Raw genomic sequence first — 23,370 nt, forward strand, 5'->3', positions numbered from 1 at the left:
TCATGTCATAACAGTAAAACCTACAGGAACATGAACATGCCCGTATTTGTGGTGAGCAGTGAAATAAATGGAGAGTTGTTCATTCTGAACGTTGCATGAAATCATGCAGTTGTAGTCTAAAACCACAAAAATCCATTACACTACATCTTAACATTATCTGTTCCACCTTTTATTCCCTAATGGAAGGAAGCGGAGCAAAGTTAGAGGGGTTTTAGTAGGGATTGCCAGTAAATTGAGATTAGCGGCTTTACCATAGTTTTGGAATAAAACAAAAACAAATCTCATTGTGACAAAACATTTGAGGTAAGTCGTTAATTCGATGTGGCTCTCTGATGTGAACTTCATCTTTTGCTGTAGTTCGGCTGCTTGTTCAGTGAATGTTGGTTTAGAAAAAAAATAAGAGAAACTGTTTGAATCTGCATGTGGAGTCTTGGTTTGCGTTAGTACCAAGACTCCACATGCAGTAGTAGTATGTTTGTGGGTAAAGTGATCTACAAATCTAGAAATGTGCTAGATCAATACAGTCCATTTACCATTTGTGAAGTTTAAAAAAAATATTTTATTTTACGATAGTTTGTTTAAAAAATGTCCTTATTTTATATTTTCCTTATTTTTAAGTCAAATCTCCTCCATTCCATTATCTTGTTTGTGAAAAGAACACAAGAACTGGTGTCAGCAAACCTGGAGTCCGATCAATGAAACCTGGCTACTGTGATTTATAAAACCCACAACATGAAGCATGGACGTATGTGAGCCATGCCTCGCAAAGCAGAGATCCCAGAAGACTTACGATGTGGAACTGTTGATTTGTTGGAGAGTTTCGAAATTCATCAGTCTGCTGTCAGGCGAACTGTCTGTGCACGGAGACGGTTCAGTTCTGTGGCTGTACTCTCCCCGGGCGTGAGCACCAGTCTGAGTCCGAAGGCACAACAAAGAATGTTCAACGAGATAGAAAACAAACCCAGTTCAACCACTAAAGGCTTAAAGGGATCAAGCTAGCTAAGGTCTGTGTTTACGAGTCTACCACACGCGAGTTATCGCCCCAAGCAAATGTCGCTTTGCACCAGAAGTTAGCCGGAGAGCAGCTTGATGATTGGTTTGGGGAAAAAATAAGCACTGTAGCAATAAATGATGCTTTATTAAGCCCAATGTATCAGATCAGCTGTCATTGTCATAGTACAAATACAATCAAATCAGCAGCCCAAGTATAACTTGCCTGAAAATCATATAAATCTACTACAGAATGACCACAAACAAAGAAAATCCACCTTTTGTAGTGGTCCAGCAAGAGTCCGGGCCAAGAAGAGAAGATGTGGACCGAGCTCAGACACACATCCTGAGAATATATCTGAGCTGGAGCAGGTCTGAAGGAAGAATAGTCCAACAGACTGAGGATTGACCTTTTAGAATATCTTTAAGTATATCCAAATTCTATTATTAAGAATATCCAAGAAATGGATTTCCCCATCAGCCCTGCAAATGCTTAACAGACCAAAAAAAGACACAACATCTCACCATCACTTGTGTGTTACTAGTTTCAGCAAATCCCACTTGGTCTACATTCGTGACTTGATGAAGATCATATCACATTTGGTGACCTAATGATGCAGAAAACCAGGTCATCACATTCAGGGCAGGATGATGGTGCAGCGGTTAGCATTAGTGTGGTTCAGTGTCTGGGCTAAATGGGAAATGGTCTGTTTTATATGGAGTCTGATGATAACTTATTCAAAAAGTGCAGCACTTTCTCTATCACACTTCACACAGCTGTCAGGGGCAATTTATGGTTCGGTGTCTTGCCCCAGGACACTTTGGTACGTAGAATGGGTAAAGCTGGGAATCGAACTGCTGGCAACCTGTCCAGGGCGTACACCCCACCTCAAGCCCAACGGCGACTGAGATTGGCTGCACATTCTGATTTGTTGTCTGGTCTTTTATTTCAAGACAGCGTGCGAGCATCATGAGCCTTTTCTCCCATTTTTGTTGTTTATCCAAACCCGAGTGAAAGTTTCCATTAGGAAATCCGTAAAAGCTTGACGATGAAACCAAAAAGATGCATGTGAATGTATTTAAAACAGTGTGCCACGATTTTAGCTACACTTATTATGTTACAATGCTTCGTAAGCTTTATGGCATATTTAGGGGGTTTTATGTAGGGCCAGATGTTGGAGCTATCTCACACCTCTCGCTGTTATTTTAATGCAGAGGAAACACATTACGTTGGAGAATCCGTGATTTTACACACAGGTGGAACCTTTTCCCGCAGAGTGAGAGTGCTTTCTCCTCAGTGCAACCAAGGGAGGGGGGGGGGGGGGGGGGGGGAGGGGACACAGGGAATCCCAGCTGTAATGTTCACTGGTAGCTACAAAACAACAGCATTTTTTATGGCCTCCCCTATTAAAGTAACCACAAACATATCTCTCATAAGCAGGCCGGGCACCGCTGGTTTCCTTGCCCGGGGAAAGAAGCAAACATGACGTTTTGGAAACTCTGAAGAGATCCACCTCGGGGTTGTCGGTTCCCTCATGCCTGGCACAAGGGGCCCCGCTTGCGCCGCTGGGGAATCCCGCCGTGTTAACAAGATGCCTATAGTTCCCAGCCGCTTTGCATTTACAAACACACTCCTACTGTGGTGCTCTCTCTCTCTCTCTCTCTCTCTCTCTCTCTCTCTCTCTCTCTCTCTCTCTCTCTCTCTCTCTCTCTCTCACTGGTTTTATAGAACTGGGTCTTTATGAGCCTAATGGGCCTTTGCAGCTGAGAGTTTTTACCTCTGATTCATAGAGAGGCAGGTTCATTACCCAGCTATGTGTACAATCTCACAGACTCAAAGGCAATGAGGGTTCTCCGACCACGACTGAATGTCTTGTGTTTGACCCAGTTGACTGAATCCCCCTCACTACACCCACTGGAGAGGAAAGAAAAACATGAAATGGAGCCAATGACCCAAATCTCTAAAGTGTTTTTCGGTTTTGTTTTGCATCCACGAGGGATATTCCTAAAATAGGGCGTTATTGCAGCAAGGCTCTTCAGACCTGTGGGGAGCTGATGCTCTGGTGGTCCACCCACAACAGGAAGGAGAAAATCCCTCCGAGCTCCCCGCCGAGAGCTCGACTTACTGTTTCACAAATAAAAACAACGCACTATGACGATGTAATTGACTCATCGTGTGCTCAGCCGCGTGTGCCAATTTACTGGGGCTAGTACTCATCCTCCCCCCCCGAAATGTCAAATACAGTTCAATTACGAAAGACAACAGGAGTTCCTTGAAGGCAGAGGCTTTATAAGATAATGACTTTTGACCCTGACCATGTTGTTTGGACAGATCAATAGGAACTGAGCCCTATGAACAGCGGACCTCAGATCCACTGGTCCCCCTGCAGGAGAGTTCTGGACCGACGTGTTGACTCCACCTCTCCGCTGCCATTCATGAAAACGCCAATAGAATGGTGTTACGTCACTCCTGCTCCATATAGGTCTGTGGGGTTCCTGAATGAGGACAATAACAACCGTGATTGGTCAGTGTACTGAACATTGCCGCTGAGGACACTGACCTTGGTCCGCTCGCCACTCGACTACTTGCACTAACACAATACTTCCTTGCTTACAGTGTATATGTGGAAGTTTAATAGTTATGAACAGTGCAATACCATGTTTAGATTAAGGGGAATTAAAAAATATATATATATATTTCTATGATTCTATAATTCTCTTAGTGAATTATCTGATTTCTTGTGTTATGTGTGAATTACGCTAAACCTCCACTTTATAGGTCCATCTCTCTATCTATCTATCCATCTATCCAACCATCTATCCATCTATCGTACTATCTATCTATCATACTATCTATCAATCTATCATACTATCTATCAATCTATCGTACTATCTATCTATCTATCAATCTATCATACTAACTATCTATCTATCTATCTATCCATCCATCCATCCATCCATCCATCCATCCATCCATCCATCCATCCGTCTATCTATCTATCTATCTATCTATCTATCCATCTATCTATCTATCTATCTATCCTACTATCTATCTATCCTACTATCTACCCGCCTATCCATCCATCTCTCTATCTATCTATCTATCTATCTATCTATCTATCGATCTATCTATCTATCTATCTATCTATCCATTCATCCATCGATCCATCTATCTATCTATCCATCTATCCATCTATCCATCTATCCATCTATCTATCCATCTATCCATCTATCCATCCATCCATCTATCTATCTACCTATCCATCCATCTATCTATCTATCTGCCCAACGCTGACCCACATCTTACGAACCCTTTGCAAACTGTCTGCTCACCATGACAACCGCCCTCTACACTCCGATATGAGCAAATCCCATGGTTTATACTATACCCCTTTGTATGGAAAAATAAATTAAATAATACATCCCCCCCAGTTACTGTGAGGAATATAATTAAAGTGCGACACGTGCTTTGCTAGTCAACCAGGGAAATCAAAGATCTACACTTCAGGTATATAAATTGGGACTGTTGTTAACCCCCAAAGTAATAAACTGGCTTCATATCAGTTACTCCTTTTATTTGTGATGAGTCGGTATATTTTTGCTTTTATTATTATTGTTTTGCCAGACATGACCTGTGAAATAAACAAATCACTCAAACTCCCTTTACTCAAAGTCATTAGACGTTTATTAGGGGAAAATGTACACAGGCTTTATGGCACCTGCATCAGATATATATACATAAATATAGCCTTGGGAAAAGTCCCGAAGTAGCTGGCTAATGAGCTCTTCTGTGCATCAACATAATCCAGTACTAAACTCTTTGGATTGTCAGCAAACAACACAATACATGTGTCAAAAATCGAAAATACACAAGTCATCTGATATGATGTATATGACAAGGAACTTTAGGATGGATCAACAAAATAGACACACTGTGAGGGCCGGCCTGGTGGGTGGGATTATAGAGAGAACACCGCCTTTATAAGGACAGGTGTAGGCAATTGTTGCCTCTTTGCCTGACGCCTGGTAGATAGGATACTGCTGATGAGGCTCCTTGTACATTCAGTTCTGTGGCTGTGAGTCCCAACCCAGATTGAAGTATTCTCTGCAGCCCCGTGCTTGAGAGGTAGACGATGGATACTTTTGTCCTCTTTAGTTAAGTCCCCCCCCCCCTTTGCAGATCAAGTGCCAGACTGCTGCTTGGCCTCGACCTCTATTGTATTGAATGTTTCTTTATATATTTTTTTATGAACCTGGACCCCTCGTTTTAGGCAGCCGGTTGTAATCGTCTTATCTCATTTTTTTCACATGTCCTCGATTCATGTCAGAATCAGAATTATTTTTATTGCCACGTATATTTGCATTTTATTGGAAATTGCCAGTCCTCCCATTTTTAAATAAACCTTTAATTGTGAACTGAATGCAAGTCTCCTGTTTTTCTTGAACCCCCAAAATTGGATTGGTTCCATGCACACTGAGGTCACTGGGGTCTGGTACAACCCATGTACTGCTTTAAAGACACATTTATCCGTGTTGGGTCACAACTCTGAATGAGTTGACAGTGACAGTAAAAACAAGCATTGGTCTCACCTACTTCATAGTGTCATAGATTAAAAATACTCCATCTGGATCCTGTCTCCTACAAGGAATGAAAACCCTATCAACGCCCAGATATTCTGTCGGCCATTGTTATATTGACAAAATGGCCTTCGCTGATTTGTCAGGCACCAATGACATCACCCCTTCTGGTAGGAAAAAGACTCCCAGTAACCTCAGCTACCAGTGTAGAACGCAACATAGATAATGTGGCTAGAATGGCAGATCAATATCAGACAGAGGTTGTTTCAGCCCAAAAGAATATCTGTATTTATAGCTATCTAAAAATTTTAAAAAAAATCAACAGGAATCTCACTCTGTTCCAGATTTCCCATGAAGTTTTCTTTTCCATTTTCTCTGCCCATGTTTTTTTGTGTGCGTGTTTTCCTCTCTGCATGCGTGCTGGTGGAATCCCAGTTTTCAGTGTGGGGTCCTCCAGGCTTCACGCAGACAGCTGTGTGGTATTTCCACACTGCTCTCAGGCACTTGTTACTGAAGGGAAGCCCTACTTAATGGGATGCACATCGTAAAGGAGGAGGTTGGTGATTTTCCTGTGGTTTTACTGAGTATGTGCCGGGGAGGGGGGAGTCCACCTTCTGGGGTTTCTCTCTAGCTACACTCCATGGAGGTTTGTACACAGTGCAATGATGTGGCTTTCTGTTACTAGGGCTGCTCATGATGAAATACCTGAGGACAAGTATTACCTTCACCAAGGAGGTTATATTTCCATCGGTATTTGTTTGTTTGTTTGTATTTAGTTGGCACAATCACACAAAACTGGTGGAAAGTTGGTACGAGGTTGCAGTCAAATTCAGGGAAGAACAATTTTTTCACTTTCTTTAGCATATTATATTGAATTATTTTAATAATCTCTCAACAAATAACCCAGAGATCTTTGTGACAATTGATAATATCTACAGAAAATTTGGCATGGTCCTGATAATGATCCGGATTATCGAACTAGATTTTTAATGGATGATCTTTCAGGTACTGTACGAGCAAATCCAATTACAGCTATCAGGAGAATATCTGAATTGATATTTTATTATTTATTATGGACATATTGTAGTTTTCAGAGCATTTCTTTTTACATGGATCTGATCTCAACATGTGATATGGTGATAAAGTGGCCAATCAGCCTTGGCTTAGGATTGTCCCCCTGTAGTTTAACATGACATGATTGGAAAGTTTAATATTGAACAGAGTTGTTCTGGTCAACAACAAACAGCTGTTTCATGACATCTTTAAACGCAAAACAGTAAAAACTGCACTTTAAATCTGCGATGAGGTAAAATGCCCAATTTTTCTGAAAAATGCTTCCAGGGTTTTCCACTAATACTTTCACGTCTGTTACCGGGTCGCAGGGGCAGCAAACAAAGCAGCACGTTCCAGATGTGCATCTCCTCCAGCCACTCTCTCCGTCTGCTCCCGGTGGATCGTGAGACTATCACAGGCCAGATGGGATTTATGTACTCCCTCCAGCTCAGCCCCGGGGTCCCCCCCGCCCCTCTGGACGTGCTCGGTGTACCTGTCCTGATCTCATGCTTGAATGACCGCAACGGGCTCCTATTATTCCAGAGGAGGAACTGGCCTATTCCCGAAACAGGCTCCTTGGCGTGTCCCTCAAGATGAGGACCCCCACCCGCCAAAGAGGATTCATTGTGGCTACTTGTAGTTGTAACGTTCATATTGTGTCAGTCAGTAAGAAGGTCCCATGTCAATGAACAGGGTCCCAAGGAAACTCAGCTGGCTTAACAAGCGTGAGCATCCCTATCTTTCAATAACAACATTTATAAACTTCATTACCGTTGAGTTCAATTTATTAATATATTTATTTGTATAGCGCGAAGTAATAATATTCATAAATCTAAAGGCATTCTACATGTTAAATTAGCAGAAGCAGACTCAATGTGGGCGGCTATCTGCCTCGACCGGTTGGGGCAAGCGGAGAAAAGATGTGGAGAAGATATAATTGCTTTTACTATCATTAGGAATTATTGAGTTGAATATTTTTTACAGGCATTATATTCATTCACATATCTAAGTTGACATATCTATATATAGTGTGTTGTCGTTTATAGCTGTTAGCAGTAAAGCTCCATTTTAAAGTCATGTAGCTGTGGCAAGACAAATTATTATCAACTATCTACCCCTGTATATATAATTGTGAAAGCAAATAAAGTTTTCTAAAATTATATATTGTTACAAATAATTGTTCCTGAGAATACACAGTTGGTTAATATTTGAACTAATTAGGCTGTTTCTTGGTGGTCCAGAACCTGCATGTGTTCAGTTAAACATTTGTGTTTCCATGCACGCCCATGTGTTGACAACTTTAATATGCTTGAATACACAGTAGGATCTGTCTTTGTAAAACATTTAGACAGCATAGAGCATTTCCCCTTAATTAACTGTGGCTGACACCAGATCTGGTTTAACACACAATCTCCTTAAGATGCTAAAGTGATCTTATAGCTGACAAAACGAAGCATCAGTTGTACAGGCAGGGAGCTGCAGCCCGCACAAACAGGGCCGGCCCTAGCATATTTGGCGCTCTAGGCAAGCTTCACTCCTGGCGCCCCCCCCCCAAAATAAATATTTTTCAAAACGATTTTCCACGAAAACTTATTATAAAATTATTTCTTTCTTCGTCGAAGTTGCTTGGACACACACACTCTAATCATAAGCCTCAATGTGCTAGGCTTGGCTTGAATAAATGATAAGCCACAACACCTGTCACTCAAATTCATTGAGAAGATAAAAAAAAACACCGACAAATGCCACTTAGTTTCATTGCTTTGTCTTTTTTAATAATTCACTTAAAAAAAACACTCCCACACATACACACTGGCAGTGGTGGCCCAAGTGGATGTTCACCCATCTTCACAGCGCTCTACTGCCACCTAGTGTCGTACAGCAGTACAGATCCTCAACGGTTTAAATTTGACCTGACATTGTGGACAAACGCCTGCTTTTTGATCTGAAACAGTAGAAATGGATCATCCAACATATCACAATGGGCCCACGCTGAGGTGAAGGGGCTCAGTTGCAGTTGTCGTTGCTGCAGCAATTGTAGTCCACGTCCTGTTTTCTTTTGAAACCCTCACACATTTCCACGGTCGCGCACGAGCGTATTGATGAGCCTGGAATGATATAACAAAGTTATGTTGGGTCCATATTGTATCGATGATATTTTCAGTGTAATATCTTGAAGGGACGGAATCCAAAGACAAAGTTCTGAGCAGAAACATTTTATTGGACCTTTGGGACCCCAGGCAAAAGAGGCTGACCAGGGGACCGCCCCATAGGAACGCGATGCCGAACCACATCATTATGATCTTCAGACAATTCTAGTTGTAATTATGTATTAATTTGAAATTACAAATCCCCACCACAATCCCAGGTTTATCATTATAGAAAAATTTGCCATTCTTTCTCCAAACTTCTAAAATGATTCTGGCAGAAAGTAAGTGGCACAGATTCATGTTTTTTTTGGTGGGGGGGGGGTTAAACTATCCCTTAAATTCAGATATTGATCGTAATAAATAAGTAAAATCTATCCAGTGGCACACTCACCTCTCCTAGTGAATAAGGCGCGAACACACATGGGTTGTATACGTGAACAGGTCACACTGAGTCCCCAGTCGCAGAGTTCACCTCCATCGTCGGAGCCACATGTTTTACACCTCAGGGCCTCAGCTGGAAACAACACACACACATATATATTAATGCGCATTTGCAAATGTGTCAAATCATTTTAAAAAAGCTGAGCAAATCATTAAGAGTTAATTTATAAGAACCAGTAGATTAGATGATTTAAAGTAGGTTTCTTTGTTCAATGTATTTTAACATATATTCAATTCAAGTTTGTAAAACAACTCCTGCATCAATCGTCTTCACAAGTCAAAATCCTACAGTTACAGGAATTTCCATTAAAGTGCTCATAAGAAAATTAAGATCCCAGTGACTTCTACTGTGACATGATGCTGGTTTGAGTATTTCTGAAAGGGGTGAGCCTATTTACTTTCTAACGGCTACTCCCAGCAAGATAATTCTCCATATCACAAAGTACAAGTCTCCCACTGGTTTCATGAACATGACGGTGAACTTCGGTAACCTCCACAGTCACCAGATGTGAATCCAGAAGCTTCTTGATGTGGTTGCTCATGTGACGTCATGTCAACATGGAGCTGAACCTCAGAGGAAAGTATCTCTCAGTTGATACATCAGCTATACTAAACTTTTAGCTAAACCTGTTGAGGAGGGTTACAATCAATACTTCACACTATAAATTGGGATTCTTGCCTGATTACACCAGTCGTGTTACTTCCCTTAGTCCCTCCATATCTGGCTTATAAAAACAATATACAACAACATACTTGGATATTGTATAGGTTCTATTCATATGGTTGGTGGGTTGTTGTGTTTTATGTGTCTTTTATTCAAATGTTTCTTTATGTAACATGTTTCTGCCTTGACAAAGAAGGATTTTCTCTTCTATATATGAAAGAATAAGAAATACCTTGATATAGAGTCAGCAAGAGGAGGACGGCACACACGGCAGCTTTCATTTTGAAATCTGGAAGTCAAACAATGCAGAGATGTACAATGAAGGAAGGTGTCTTTGTGTTGGTGACAGTTTGAGATCAACACTTTTGACAGACTTGCAGTATCAGGGACAGTCAATTATTTTATTTTTATTTCTATTGTGGTTTTTGAAGGCACTGGTTCGTTGTTTACTCCATATAAACTTGATCCTTTTATTTTTGACGATATATTTCTGACTAAACAATATTGTGCTATTCTCTGTAAACTTTTATATATTGTATTACTGTATTCTTGGAGCAAGCTGGCACATGAACTTCCTTTGGGATTAATAAAGTCTATCTTTTTTTATCTCATCGCATCTTATCTTAACCCTTTTGGTGCCAGCATTCAACCTGTGAAAACATCTCTACACAAACAGAAAGAAGCGTGAAGCTGAACATAACTGTAAAAACTACAAAAACAACATTCACAAGGAATAAAACAGCATAACATCACAGAAGAAGTCCTCATAAAGAGATGGGTTGTTACCTTGTTCCTCAGATGATCAGTCTTTAGTGGTTTGTCCCTGTGTTCTCCAGAGCTGTTCTGGTTTTACACCCTCCTCTTCCTTCTTTTAACTCAAGTGGAACCACAAGAACCTGCTCCTGTGATTGGTCAGGACTGGCAGCGAGGGGAGGGGCCCGTTTCACAAAGCAGGTTCAACAAACTCTGAGTTAAAACCTTAACTCTGGGTTGAGCAACTCTGAGCTGTCAAACTCTAAGTTTTCGGTTTCAGAACAGGTGATAACACTTAGTTCAATCAACTCAGAGTCAAGGTAACCCTGAGTGAAGCTTGTGCATGAGGATATAAAAAGCCTTCATCAATGGAACACAGATAACATGATTCACCATGGCAACAAGTGGTAAACAGCCTCGATCCTCCTACTTCTCCCCAGTGGAGTTGGAAATATTAATGACTGCGTATGCAGAAAGTGAGCATATATTTTTAAAAAGAAGCAATACTGTGGCAGCAGCAAAAGCGCGGGATCTTGCGTGGCAGGAAATTGCTGACCGAGTCAATGCGTCAGTATTAATTTGAGAAAAAAAAGAAATGTTTTGTCTTGAATGTTCCACTTATTCAACAATTATATTCCATATGTGTGTCTGTGAGCACAGGTGCAACCCAACAGGCACCAAACGGACTTGGCAGCAGCTAAAGATGAAATATAAAAATGTAGTTCAAACAGGTAAGGTATAATAAAGTACAAGCAATTGTGATGTTGTTTAGCCTGCCCTCATTAAACAGCATTTAGTGGCTACATTCAACATGTGATGGATATATTTAAGTAATTAGGGAAATCTGCAAAAAAAAGAGAAATCCCAACACTGCCAGTATTTAATATTGTCTCTATGAAAGCAACACCTAAATGCCTTTTATACATACAAGTCTCCAAAGTTGTGTTTTCTGTATGTATTTAAATTTGACCTCCATTATAGCCAACAGAAAAAAGGCTGAGGCCCGCAAAACAGGTGGCAGTCCACCACCACCAACTCTCACAGAGGCTGAAAAGATGGCCCTCAGTCAGAACAGTGGACGACCCATTGCTGAGGGCATCTCTGGGGGGAGTTCATCGGACCCACCCACGCCCCAGGTCACAGGGGCCTACATAAGAGGTAAGTTATTCAAATGAATGGCATGTACGTTAATCCTTTTTCTAGTGTTCGCTCAGTAATGGCCACCCATTCATCTTAGACACAACTTAGTTGGCACACTGATTTTTCTTGTAGCAGTAAGCTACAGTTCTTTGCAATTGGCTGCTTTTGCTTTCAGATATCAATCTATTTTAAGGTGACTCAGAGTTTGAAAAATTGTGTTTAAATTAGGTGGGGCACTTTTCTGTGTAATCATCAACTGTCTAATCTTCATTTTCTACCAGTTACTGATGGTGTAATCTGTCTCGTTGAGCCTTCTGCCATAACAGACCTCCATGCTGTTGTAAGTACTCTTAATATTCCACAGATTTTTCATAATTGGTAGAATATAACACACACATTCTGTTTCATTACAGGAGGATGATGAAGAAACCTTATCAGCTGCCACAGAGAGGGAAGATGCAGAGAGGCCTGCTGAAGTATACACCTTTTTTTTTTTAAATAACTTTGGCTCAGTTAATAGTGTTGTTCCACAATACAACTTGCAACTTCTTTCTCTCTAACAGAGCCATGCTGGAAATTACAATGGGGAAGAAGGTCCATCAACCTCCACAGCACAGCTTACCTCAGTAAGATGTTGTTCAGCATTGACCCACAACTTACAATGACACTAAATAGACATGGCACTGAAATTCAATGTCATTTATGTTCCTATAGCTCCCTGTAAAAACAACTTTACAAGGTATATTTAGAATCTCAAATAAACAAATCACACCTAGAAATGGAGCACATAAGGCTGCAGATCACCAAAACAGAAAAGGAAATACAACTGCTGGACCATCAGTTAAAGGTGGGTGACGTGCCCACAGGTGGATGTTTTTTAATTGTTTCAACAACAAAGGATTAACAACTGTACAAAATTTGTCCTTCTAGGAAATAAAGAAGACCTCATAAAATGAGATGCATATTGTCGTTCTTGAACATTGGGGAGGTGATGGGTCAGTTAGAAATGATTGACACATATCATGTCTCTAACAGCTCTTCCATCTCGTGTATCAGCAGGGGGGGTATGATTAATACCTGGATCACAGGGGGAAAGAGTAGGACATTGTTCTCCTCTAATAGTGGCAATGTTGTGGAGAACCACACATGCCACTATAATGTCACAAGCTCTCTCTGGGGTGACCCTGAGCCTACGAAGGCACTGGAACCGGGCCTTGAGTATCCCGATGGTCATCTCCACTCTGGCTCGTGTCCTGCAGTGAGCCAAGTTGTAGTGTCGCTGTGGGCCAGGCTCAGGGTCAGGGTAAGGGGTCAGCAGATAGTGCTGGCAGGGGTACCCTCTGTCTCCGAGTAGGTAACCATCGAACTCTACTATGATAATACAAGATACAGTTTGTTTCAGTTGCAATAGGAGGAAACAAAATATTTGATCATAGGATATAACTATATACTGTATATAAATTATATATATAAACTCACCACCGGCAAATCTGGCACTCAGTGTCGACTCACGAAACATTCGTGAGTCATGCACAGACCCAGGCCACTTCGCTTCCACATTGTTAATCATGTGGACTCCATCACATATGATCTTCACAGTGGAGAACAGTAATTAGCTGTATGGTGTAGTGTATTTAATTTGGAATGTTAAAGGCTACTATTTAGGCCTACCTGCACATTAATGCTGTGGACAGATTTCCTATTCACATAATCTCCTTCATTTATTGAAGGAGCGATGATAGGAATGTGAGTGCCATCTATGCAGCCAATCACACCTGGAAACCCTAAAATATATCAAATTGACTGATTAGTGCTTCAAGTCTCAAAGCTTTATGACATAAATGAATTACTGCTTAGACTGATACCTGCAATTCTGTGGAACTCTTCTTTGAGAAGTCTGGTGGGTCTGTGACTTGGGAACACTACAAACGTGCATAGTAGCCGTTTCAGTGCAAGTGTCACATTTCGGACAGCCCGACAGACAGTTGCCTTGGACACATGCTCTGCATCACCGACGTTATACAAAAAACTGCCGTTGGCAAAAAAACGAAGTGCAATACAAAGAATTTGCTCGGAACTGAGAGCATTTCCACGATGCGTCATGTGAGCGATGTGAGGGCTGAGAATATCGTTTATATAAATTATAGATGATGCAGAGAAACGGAAACGCTCAAACAGATACTCATCAGGGAATGATAAAACATCCAATCGGGGTCTAATAATCCTCTCCCGGTGGAGATGTCTGCGGAGTATCTGTGCCTCGACATCAACTGGCTCTTCAATAAAAGGACACGCCATGTCTGCCACTGCCTTCAGTCTGCAGGCTTCAACTTAAGAGCAGGAGAAACTCGGGGTTAGTTGAAGAAAACCTGCCAGCGAGCAGGTTAGGTTCACGGAGTATGTTGCCAGGGTAACTGACTCAGCGTAAAGCTGAACTGGCTTTGTGAAACTGAAAAACCAGAGTTTCCCTCATCTCAGGGTTAACTAACTCAGAGTTTTCACTAAACCTGCTTTGTGAAACGGGCCCCTGATATCACATGACTGAGCCTTTGCCAATCTGAGGAGTAAACAAGCCTGATTTATTACTGGATCAATCTGTTCTACCTGGCATTCACTAACTGTTTGTTTAATTTTGTAATTCGCCTTTCAAATGTGTTTTTGTATGACTTGTAGTTCCCTCCCCGTCCCCCTGAAGCCCTCGGACTTCCTGTTGTCAAACCACCTTTACGCCCGATCCACATCAGCACATAAGGCCGAATATATCCTCATCAACTTGACTAAATTTAACCCAATTGTAAAATATGAAACCAAAACATCCAGTGAGCAGCAGTTGTGGTGTCAATTTGTGGAAGTGCAAGCTGACACACCGCTAATCGCAATCACATATGTTCAAAACTCAAAATGTGCAAATGATAACGTTCGTATAGGACCTTTAAAGTGTAGATTGTTGGGAAATAAACTTTGTGCAGACACAGTCCTCTCAGCCTGGATCACTCTGTTCTACCTGGCAGCCGCTGAATGTTTGTTTAATTTTGTAATTTGCCCTTCAAATGTGTTTTTGTATGACTTGTAGTTCCCTCCCCTTCCCCCCTGAAGACCTTGGACTTCCTGCTTTGCCAAACCACCTTTACGCCCGATCCACATCCCCACATCAGGCCGAACATATCCTCATCAACTTGACTAAATTTAACCCAATTGTAAAATATGCATTCGATGACATTCGCGAGAACAAAGTGTCTCAGACTCCCATTTACAAGCGGAGCACTGGTGAACTTTGAACCTTCTGCACATTGCTAAACCAATCCATTGGATTTTTATTTCCAAATTTACAATTTGTACGCAGGTAACACATAAATCTATATATCTATGAATCCATCCGGCAGAAGCAGACTCAATGTGGGCGGCCATCTGCCTTGACCGGTTGGGGCGAGCGGAGAAAAGATATGTAAAAGATATAATTGTTATTACTATCATTATTAATTATTGAGTTGAAGATTTTTTAGAGCCATTATTATAATTTACATAACTATGTTGACATATTTACATAATTTTTTGTTGTCGTTTATAGCTTGTAGCAGTAAAGCTCCAATTTTAAGACATGTATCTGTGGCCAGACAAAGTAATATCAACTATCTACCCCTTTATATGTAATTGTAAAAACAAATGAAGTATTTAAAATGAGATAATGTTATCAATCATTTTTCCTGAGAATACACAGTTGGTTAATATTTGATCTAATTAGACTGTTTCTTGGTCTGGAACCTGCATGTGTTCAGTTAAACATTTGTGTTTCCATGCACGCCCATGTGTTGACAACTTTAATATGCTTGAATACACAGTAGGATCAGTCTTTGTAAAACATTTAGACAGCATAGAGCATTTCCACTTAATTAACTATGGCTGACACCGGATCTGGTTTAACACACAATATCCTTAAGATGCTAAAGTGAGGCAGGGAGCTGCATCCCGCACAAAGGAGAACACATCTCTCTGTTCCCGCTGATCTTTGCTTGTGACTGAAATATTTGTTTCTGCTCAACAGAAAATCCACAGGTAAAGATGATTTGTCTTGAATAGATGATAAGCCTCAACATTTGTCACTCAAATTCATTGAGAAGATAAAAATGCACCCAAAAATGTCAGTTTCATTGCTTTGTCTCTTTTATTAATTCACACAAAAAAAAACACTCTAACACATACACACTGGCAGTGATGGCCCAGGTGGCTGCTCACACATCTTCACAGCGCTCTACTGCCACCTAGTGTCACAAAGCTGTACAGATCCTCAACAGTTTAAATTGGACCTGACATTGTGGACAAACGGTTTTGATAAACAGTACAAATGGATCCTCCCACATCACAATGGGCCCACGCTGAGGTGAAGGGGCTCAGTTGCAGAGGTCGGTGGTGCAGCATCTGGCGAACACGCCCGGTGTTTTGATGTAGCCCTGACACACTGCCATGTTCATGCACGAGCGGAATGAACTGCCTGGAATGATATCACAAAGTTATTTAAAACCAGATACCATTATGGTTCATATACACTTTCAGTATAATATCTTGAAGGGACGAAATCCAAAGACAAAGTTCTGAGCAGCAGCATTTTATGGGACCCCCCCCCCCCCCCTCCTGTAGGTACGCAATGCCGAACCACATCATTAGGATCTTCAAACCATTCTAGTTGAAATAAAGTATTACATTTAAGGTGCAAATCCCCACCACAATCCCAGACTTATCATTGTAGACACATCTTGCCATTGTAGTCTCTCTAAACTTCTAAAATGCTTTTGGCAGAAATGAGTTGCATGGAAACATGCTAGGGTTTTTTTAGGGGGTGAACTATCCCTTAAATTCAGATATAAATACAGAGTGATTTTAAATCTATTCAACTTCTGAAAAAAAAAAAATCCTGCCAGTGGCATACTCACTTAGTGGGGCCGTCAATATGACGGCAGCACACGCGTCCATGCTCCATGAACAGGTCTGAGTGCTGTTAGAGGTGCAGAGATCAGTTCCCTTGGAGAAACAGTAGTTACACTTCAGAGCCTCAGCTGGAAACAACAACAACCCACACGCACAAACACACATATTTATGAGCATTTGCAAACCAAAAAATAAGCAAATCTTAAAAAGTAAATTTATAAGAACCAGTTGATTTGAGGATTTGGAGTAGGTTTCTTTGTCCAATGTATTCAACCATATCTTTAATTCAAGATTGTTAAAACGGCTCCATTCAAACACTAACATCCTGCAGATATTGGAATTTTCGTTTCTGTACTCATTAGAAAAATAGAATCCCTGTGACTTTTACTGTGACATGATTGCTGGTTTGAGTATTTCGGAAAGGGATGAAACTAATTACTTTATCCTCAGAATGGAGGCAAGATAATTCTCCATGTGACAAAGTACAAGTCTCCAACTGGTTTCATGAAGATGTGAATCCAGAAGCTTCGTGATGTGGTTGCTCATGTGACGTCATGTCAACATGGAGCTGAACCTCAGAGGAAAGTATCTTGAAAGCATAGCTGATTCATCAGCTATACTATACTACTCTGCTCCAAAAAATTAATTTTTTATCAGGGTATGGCATGAATTCAATTGCACTTTTTTGATAATTATCTGGTCAGTTAAGTAGCAGAGGGGGTTGTTAATCAGTTTCAGCTGCATTGGTGTTGATGGAATTAACAACAGGTGCACTAGAGGGGCAACAATGAGACAACCCCCAAAATAGGAGTGGTTTTGCATGTGGAGGCCATTTCAAGTTTCTCCCTCTTGCTCACTTCGACTGGTTTTCCATTAGTGTTGGCTTTAGCTAGAGATTTCTTAACCCTACAGAAGTTGCACAGATTGTCCAACTCCTCCAGGATGGCACATCCATGCGTGCCGTTGCAAGGAGATTTGATGTTTCTCCAAGCATAATCTCCAGAACATGGAGGAGTTTCCAGAAGACAGGCAGTTACTCTAGATTAACTAGATTCATCCCTGCCTTTCAATAGGGTTTTTAAAAGGACATTTGACTGATTTCCTAGGGAACAATCCTATTTAGGGGTAAGATTTCAAGCATAATCATTTGTTTGAAATGAGTCAAAAAGAAAATGTATTCAATGTTTACAAGAACTATGATCTGGTCCCATCTGTGCAATAAATGATTATATGTAAATTAAAGGCATTTACAGATGCAAGTGTCCATTTTCTAACAAATGTTGCTATTAACAGAAAGTGTTTTCTTCATTTGCAGTGCGTTCAGCTCTCTCGGCCACCGTAACCATGTAATCCCACCCCGGAGCGGCCGGAGGCGGTGTGGAGCATCAGACAACACCGTGGTAGTCTCGCACTAAAACGGAAGCAAGAAGTCCCTCAAACGTGTATCCAACATGTCCGACCTCAGTGTTGTTACTTGCTGAGACGCTACGAGCCGAGATATCTTTACTTCACTGCCCGCACATTAAAGTTGTCCAGCGACGGTTGAAGGAGCGTTAAAGCTTCAAAATAACGCAGAGGAAGAAGAAGAAGCTGACGAAGAAGAGGAGACACCCGTTCAATAAAGACACGGAGGCGGACTCTGACTGTACATCGTGCCCACTGACTTCAAACAGCGCTGCAAACGTTTTGCCTGCCATATTAGTGCCACTGATTTCCCCCGAAGGACACATTTCCACGTGGTGGTTTGACCAAATTAAAACTGTTGTTGTAAAAACTCTTGAAAGCGACACATTTACCGATATGAAACAGGTATTATCGTTCCTTATTAGCATGAATGCTACTAGCCCCCCTATACCCCAACCCCCCCCCCCCCCCCCCCCAGATAGATCTAAATTGATGTAGATAAATAGATGTACTTTATTTTTGTAACACACAGTTTCAGAAGCATCATCGGGGATTTTTCACTCAAACCGTTAAGTTTGAATTTAATGTTTATCTAAATTAAACTTGTACATTTTTAAAAAAAAATAGGCATTTTCTGAATTTTTTTGAACGTTATCACTCAGGCTTTGTTCCTTTGATGAATGTCACTGAAGGTCACCAAAGCAGCAGCCATATACCTTTGAAGTCTGTCCCTACATAAGCGTCAGTTTTCAGTCAGTTTTCAGTCAGTTCTCTTCGGAATACTTGGCTCGTTGCACCTGAACTCTGTTCTTGCTCCTGAACTCTGTTCTTGCTCCTGCACTCTGTTCTTGCTCCTGAACTCTGTTCTTGCTCCTGCACTCTGTTCTTGCTCCTGAACTCTGTTCTTGCTCCTGAACTCTGTTCTTGCTCCTGAACTCTGTTCTTGCTCCTGAACTCTGTTCTTGCTCCTGCACTCTGTTCTTGCTCCTGCACTCTGTTCTTGCTCCTGCACTCTGTTCTTGCTACTGAACTCTGTTCTTGCTCCTGCACTCTGTTCTTGCTCCTGAACTCGTTTCTTTGGATTTGCCTTGAAGAGAACTACGATTGATTTGAATCAACATGATCCCAACACACGTGGGGTTTCTCGGCGCTGCCTCCTACGAGTCCGTCAGCTGCGTCACAGCAAACTTTCAAGCCTTCGTGACGGATCTGAGTCACGAGGACTTGGACGTTGAGGAGAACCTGCAGGAAATGGTTGAGCTCATTTTCAAGAGGGCCGTGAAGAAACCAGACTCTGCTGCAGTCTTTGCGGAGCTGTGTCAACACCTCTCAGAAGTAAGTGATGCATCTATGACTGGAAGCTACTTTATCCTGTTTCTTACTTAGTTGGACAGCTTGTATTTGTATGCAGGTTGTAACCTTAATTGAACACACTGATCACTATGTATGTATGTGAGTTACATTAGTGTTAATATTCCTTTATGGTTTTCTCCTCTTCAGGTGGAGTTCCAATCCTTGTCTGACTGGTCAGCCAGCGTCTCCTTCAGGTCTCTGCTGGTTAAACACTGCCAGGCAGAGTTCATGAAGAGCTTGGACAAGGAGGGCATTCATCAAGAGAGTGGGTCCTGCCTGAAGCCAGTCCAGGACGTGAGGGTCACCGACCGGCTGAGGGAAGAGCAACAGAACACCAAACCTTCCGGTCGCTTCCTCAATATGCTGAGGTTTATTGGGGAGCTGTTCCTCTCCAAGGTGCTGGCAGAGAAATCCATGCACTGCTGCATCAGGAGGCTGTTGCAGAAAGGAGACGGGCCGTCTCTTGAGGGCCTCTGTCAGCTCCTCCAGATGATCCAGCAGGACCTGGAGGTGGTGACGGAAAAGGAATTGATGGACACCTACTATAACCAGCTGGACCATATGGCAGAGAAAGGGAAGAGGGCACCAAGGCTCTCCCTTTTGTTGAAGGAAACAGTGGATGCCAGGAAGATGGCATACTCCACCCCCCACTAAGTTTTTAATGAAAACTCATGTGGGAAATACAACTTATACACTTATACAACTTATACAGTGATATTTGTAAATGGACAGAAACCCCCCACTGCAACCCCTGCTCCTACTGTATAATTTGCACTGGGTGACATCATGTCTGTACTCTGTTTGTGGTTTGTACTATGTTGTCGACTAATGAATAAAATGTTTTAAATTTAATTTGGGTGTTTTTATGTCTTGCATGCAGCTGCCCTCACATTTCAATTAAAACACATGTGGGAAATACAACTTATACATTTCCCTTTTTCCCAATAATCAATGAAAAGCACAGATGCCTGGAGAGTTTCTGGGACAACATTTGACAAAAGTACTTATCCTGAACTGAACATCAAATCCAAATGAGAATTCAGTAAAAAAAACATAATTGATGTCATATTTTATCTCCTAACAGCTGGTTGTGTAACACTAGTTTCACTTCAAGCTGTGAGAATATTCAATATAAGCCTCTGGAGAGTGATATTTATGAATGGACAAAAAGCTTGGCTTTATTATATCATCAGCAAGAGCATGATATTATTTGACAAGGACAGACAAACTGCAGCTTTGTGTTGAATAACACTATTTTCAACCAATCCTTTAGACATTTCAGTGCATGTGTAATAAATACGGCATCAGAGGTCAGACTCCTAAAATTAGCTCAGTATCGTCTGCTGAAACTCAGAGACTCTGTCTGTGAGCTTATGTTTGTGCACTGGACTAAAAATGTGTTTCTTTTGGGAGACAAACTCGCAGCATATTTCAGGATTCCAGTAGCTTAAGTGTGACAGTTGTTGCATGGATGGGTTGGCCTGGCCTGCCAAAACGTCCTATGCACTCACTACATGAAAAGTTGTGCAACAGGCAGTACTGCACCGATTGTCTTCCTTGGCCCCATGAGCTTCTTTGAGTTATGTAAATATATAGTCATCACAACATAGGCATTAAAATTAAGGCATATTACAACAGTGCTTTAAGGATTTATTTCTCTCATTTGTACACGTATAAAGAATATATTCATCGCTTCATGAGTTCCCAGATAATAGGATAGACAGACAAATAACTGAGATTATTCCTGAAAAATGAGCAACTGAGAATTTGAAATTGCAGGACAGTCTGACACTGGGTCCGCACAATCCTGTCAGTGTCGGCTTTACTTAAGAGCATGTGAGTCTGCTGTCTTCTTGCCATATCATGCACCAAAGAATGAGGCTGTGAATGAATAAATAAAAGAATAAATCATAAATATTAAGAAGTTGGGGAGACCAATTCAAATGAATGGAGGTTAATCTAGATTAGTGGTTCCCAAACTTTCAGACATTCAATCTCCAGCTACGTTCCCCCCCAGACGCACGTATACAGCCTATAACACTTGAAACTTTGAAATTGTCAGGGATTTCAGGACTTGTAATAATCGTAGATGACAATAATAATCTACGAAATTCTTAAGGATCAATTAATCGATTGTCGATTAATTAAGCCCATCCGTAGTTTTGACTAACGGTCACTATACTACCTGTAACTTTTTTTGGCAGTGTAATTATTTTGCTGAATATGGGTATTTTTGGCAATGCGAGTCGGCTATTCAGACTATTTAATATTGCGCGGTTATTTATAGCTCAGTTGGAAAATGTAATGGGCTTTTTCACTTTGAAAACGCAGATAAAATGTTCTCCCCACGTACCCCCTGAACCACTTCGCGTACCCCTTGGGGTACATGTACCCCAGTTTGGGAACCGAGGCTCTAGGAGAACTGGACAGGGCCGTAGAAGGTCCTCAACCCATCAGCAGGACCGATATCTCCTGCTTTGTGCAAGGAGGAACAGGTTGAGCACTGCCCGAGCCCTACAGAATGACCTCCAGCAGGCCACTGGTGTGAATGTCTCTGCCCAAACAGTCAGAAACAGACTTCATGAGGGTGGCCTCAGGGCGCGACGTCCTGTAGTGTGCCCTGTGCTCACTGCCCAGCACCGTGGAGCTCAATTGGCATTTGCTATAGAACACCAGAATTGGCATGTCGGCCACTGGCGCCCTCTGCTTTTCACAGATGAGAGCAGGTTCACCCTGAGCACCTGTGATAGACGTGAAAGGGTCTGGAGAAGCCAAGGAGAACGCTATGCTGCCTGCAACATCGTTCAGCATGCCCGGTTTGGTGGTGGGTCAGTGATGGTCTGGGGAGGCATATCCATGGAGGGACGCACAGACCTCTACAGGCTAGAGAACGGCAGTCTTAATGGAGCTCAGCGTAAGTTCAATAAGGAAGACTTAAACCCGCATACAGATCAGCTGACTGCGGGCGGTCCTAAATATCGGTACCGCCACAGGAGGGCTTAACCTGCATGCTGTCAGCTGATCGTGGGCGTTTCCAAACATCCAATCAGGCCCGCGCGGTTTCCTTAAGCCAGTCACACAGCAACTGTCAAACTTTAAAAATCCCTTCTCTCTCTTCCTCAGCAGTGTCAATGCAGCGACTCGCACAACCTCTCCTCCACCCCGATCTCCTCCAGTCCTGAGATGAACATTCATCACCGCTTTCGGATCCCGATGACAACGGATCGCGGGCTATGGTGGCAGCTGACTGCCTGGAAACATACTTGTTACTCGTGGCATCCATTGCACTTCTGTCCATCCTGTAAGAGGGATCCCTCGCATGCGGCTCTTCCTGAGGTTTCTACGTTTTTCCCTTCAAGAAGGGTTTTTGTAGTTTTTCCTTACTCTTGTGAGGGTTAAGGACAGAGGATGTCACACCTAGGAAGTCCAACAGGACAATGCTCATATATGGGCCATCCAAACAAACAATGACTGATGAACCACCACCAGTGTCTAGACCCCGGGGGGGTATTCCTGTACGGCGCTCTGTTCCAACCCCTTCCTAATCCTGATGACATCACACAGGGGTCTAAAATGCCAAACAACTATAAATATTCACATTCTCGTGCACTGTAAAAAATAAACTCGTTAAAGTAAAAAACAAGTCTCTCCTGATTGAACTGCCATTGGGTATCGGGATGAAATCCTTGAACCCATGGTCAGACCCTACGCTGGTGCAGTAGGTCTTGGGTTCCTCCTGATGCACGATAATGCCCGGCCTCATGTGGCAAGGGTATGCAGGCAGTATCTGGAGGATGAAGAAATTGATGCAATTGAATGACCCTCATGATCACCTGACCTAAACCCGATAGAACACCTCTGGTACATTATGTTTCGGTCCATCAGACGCCGCCAGGTTGCTCCTCAGACTTTACAGGAGCT

The 23,370-nt window shown here is 42.0% G+C and overlaps 2 protein-coding genes and 1 long non-coding RNA gene across 4 annotated transcripts; 1 reads left to right on the forward strand and 2 right to left on the reverse strand.

The window, feature by feature from the left end:
- Positions 1-8,370: 8,370 nt before the first annotated feature.
- LOC128431235 (uncharacterized) lies at positions 8,371-10,774 on the reverse strand. The gene is made up of 4 exons (XR_008334124.1): positions 10,663-10,774; positions 10,109-10,165; positions 9,163-9,285; positions 8,371-8,729 (listed from the first exon to the last, which is right to left on the reverse strand). It is a non-coding gene; the product is annotated as an uncharacterized LOC128431235 (long non-coding RNA).
- Positions 10,775-12,610: 1,836 nt separating this feature from the next.
- Positions 12,611-14,254, reverse strand: LOC128431234 (putative nuclease HARBI1). 2 transcript variants are annotated; one of them, XM_053417494.1, is made up of 4 exons: positions 13,635-14,254; positions 13,441-13,553; positions 13,249-13,360; positions 12,611-13,140 (listed from the first exon to the last, which is right to left on the reverse strand). In XM_053417494.1, exons 1-4 carry the CDS (start codon positions 14,065-14,067, stop codon positions 12,770-12,772), a joined length of 1,029 nt encoding a protein of 342 aa, XP_053273469.1. In that variant the 5' UTR covers positions 14,068-14,254; the 3' UTR covers positions 12,611-12,769. The 2 variants fall into 2 exon arrangements, with proteins under 2 accessions (XP_053273469.1, XP_053273468.1); XM_053417493.1 differs by having other exon boundaries at positions 12,611-13,360; positions 13,635-14,251.
- A 4,373-nt stretch (positions 14,255-18,627) lies between these two features.
- LOC128430993 (eukaryotic translation initiation factor 4 gamma 1-like) lies at positions 18,628-20,251 on the forward strand. The gene is made up of 2 exons (XM_053417169.1): positions 18,628-19,431; positions 19,597-20,251. The coding sequence occupies exons 1-2, from the start codon at positions 19,216-19,218 to the stop codon at positions 20,101-20,103; spliced, it is 723 nt and encodes a 240-aa protein (XP_053273144.1). The 5' UTR covers positions 18,628-19,215; the 3' UTR covers positions 20,104-20,251.
- Positions 20,252-23,370: the final 3,119 nt, after the last annotated feature.

Source organism: Pleuronectes platessa, chromosome 24, assembly GCF_947347685.1.
Source record: "Pleuronectes platessa chromosome 24, fPlePla1.1, whole genome shotgun sequence".
NCBI classification, from domain to species: Eukaryota; Metazoa; Chordata; class Actinopteri; order Pleuronectiformes; family Pleuronectidae; genus Pleuronectes; species Pleuronectes platessa.

Bases quoted from the DNA above. Each gene is read 5' to 3' on its own strand.
- LOC128431234 (XM_053417493.1), bottom strand. From the start codon at position 14,067: ATGGCGTGTCCTTTTATTGAAGAGCCAGTTGATGTCGAGGCACAGATA. The intron at 13,554-13,634 runs GTATCAGTCTAA...GATATATTTTAG, and splicing joins AGAGTTCCACAGAATTGCAG to GGTTTCCAGGTGTGATTGGC. The intron at 13,361-13,440 runs GTAGGCCTAAAT...TCCACTGTGAAG, and splicing joins TCCACAGCATTAATGTGCAG to ATCATATGTGATGGAGTCCA.
- LOC128430993 (XM_053417169.1), top strand. From the start codon at position 19,216: ATGATCCCAACACACGTGGGGTTTCTCGGCGCTGCCTCCTACGAGTCC. The intron at 19,432-19,596 runs GTAAGTGATGCA...TCTCCTCTTCAG, and splicing joins TGTGTCAACACCTCTCAGAA to GTGGAGTTCCAATCCTTGTC.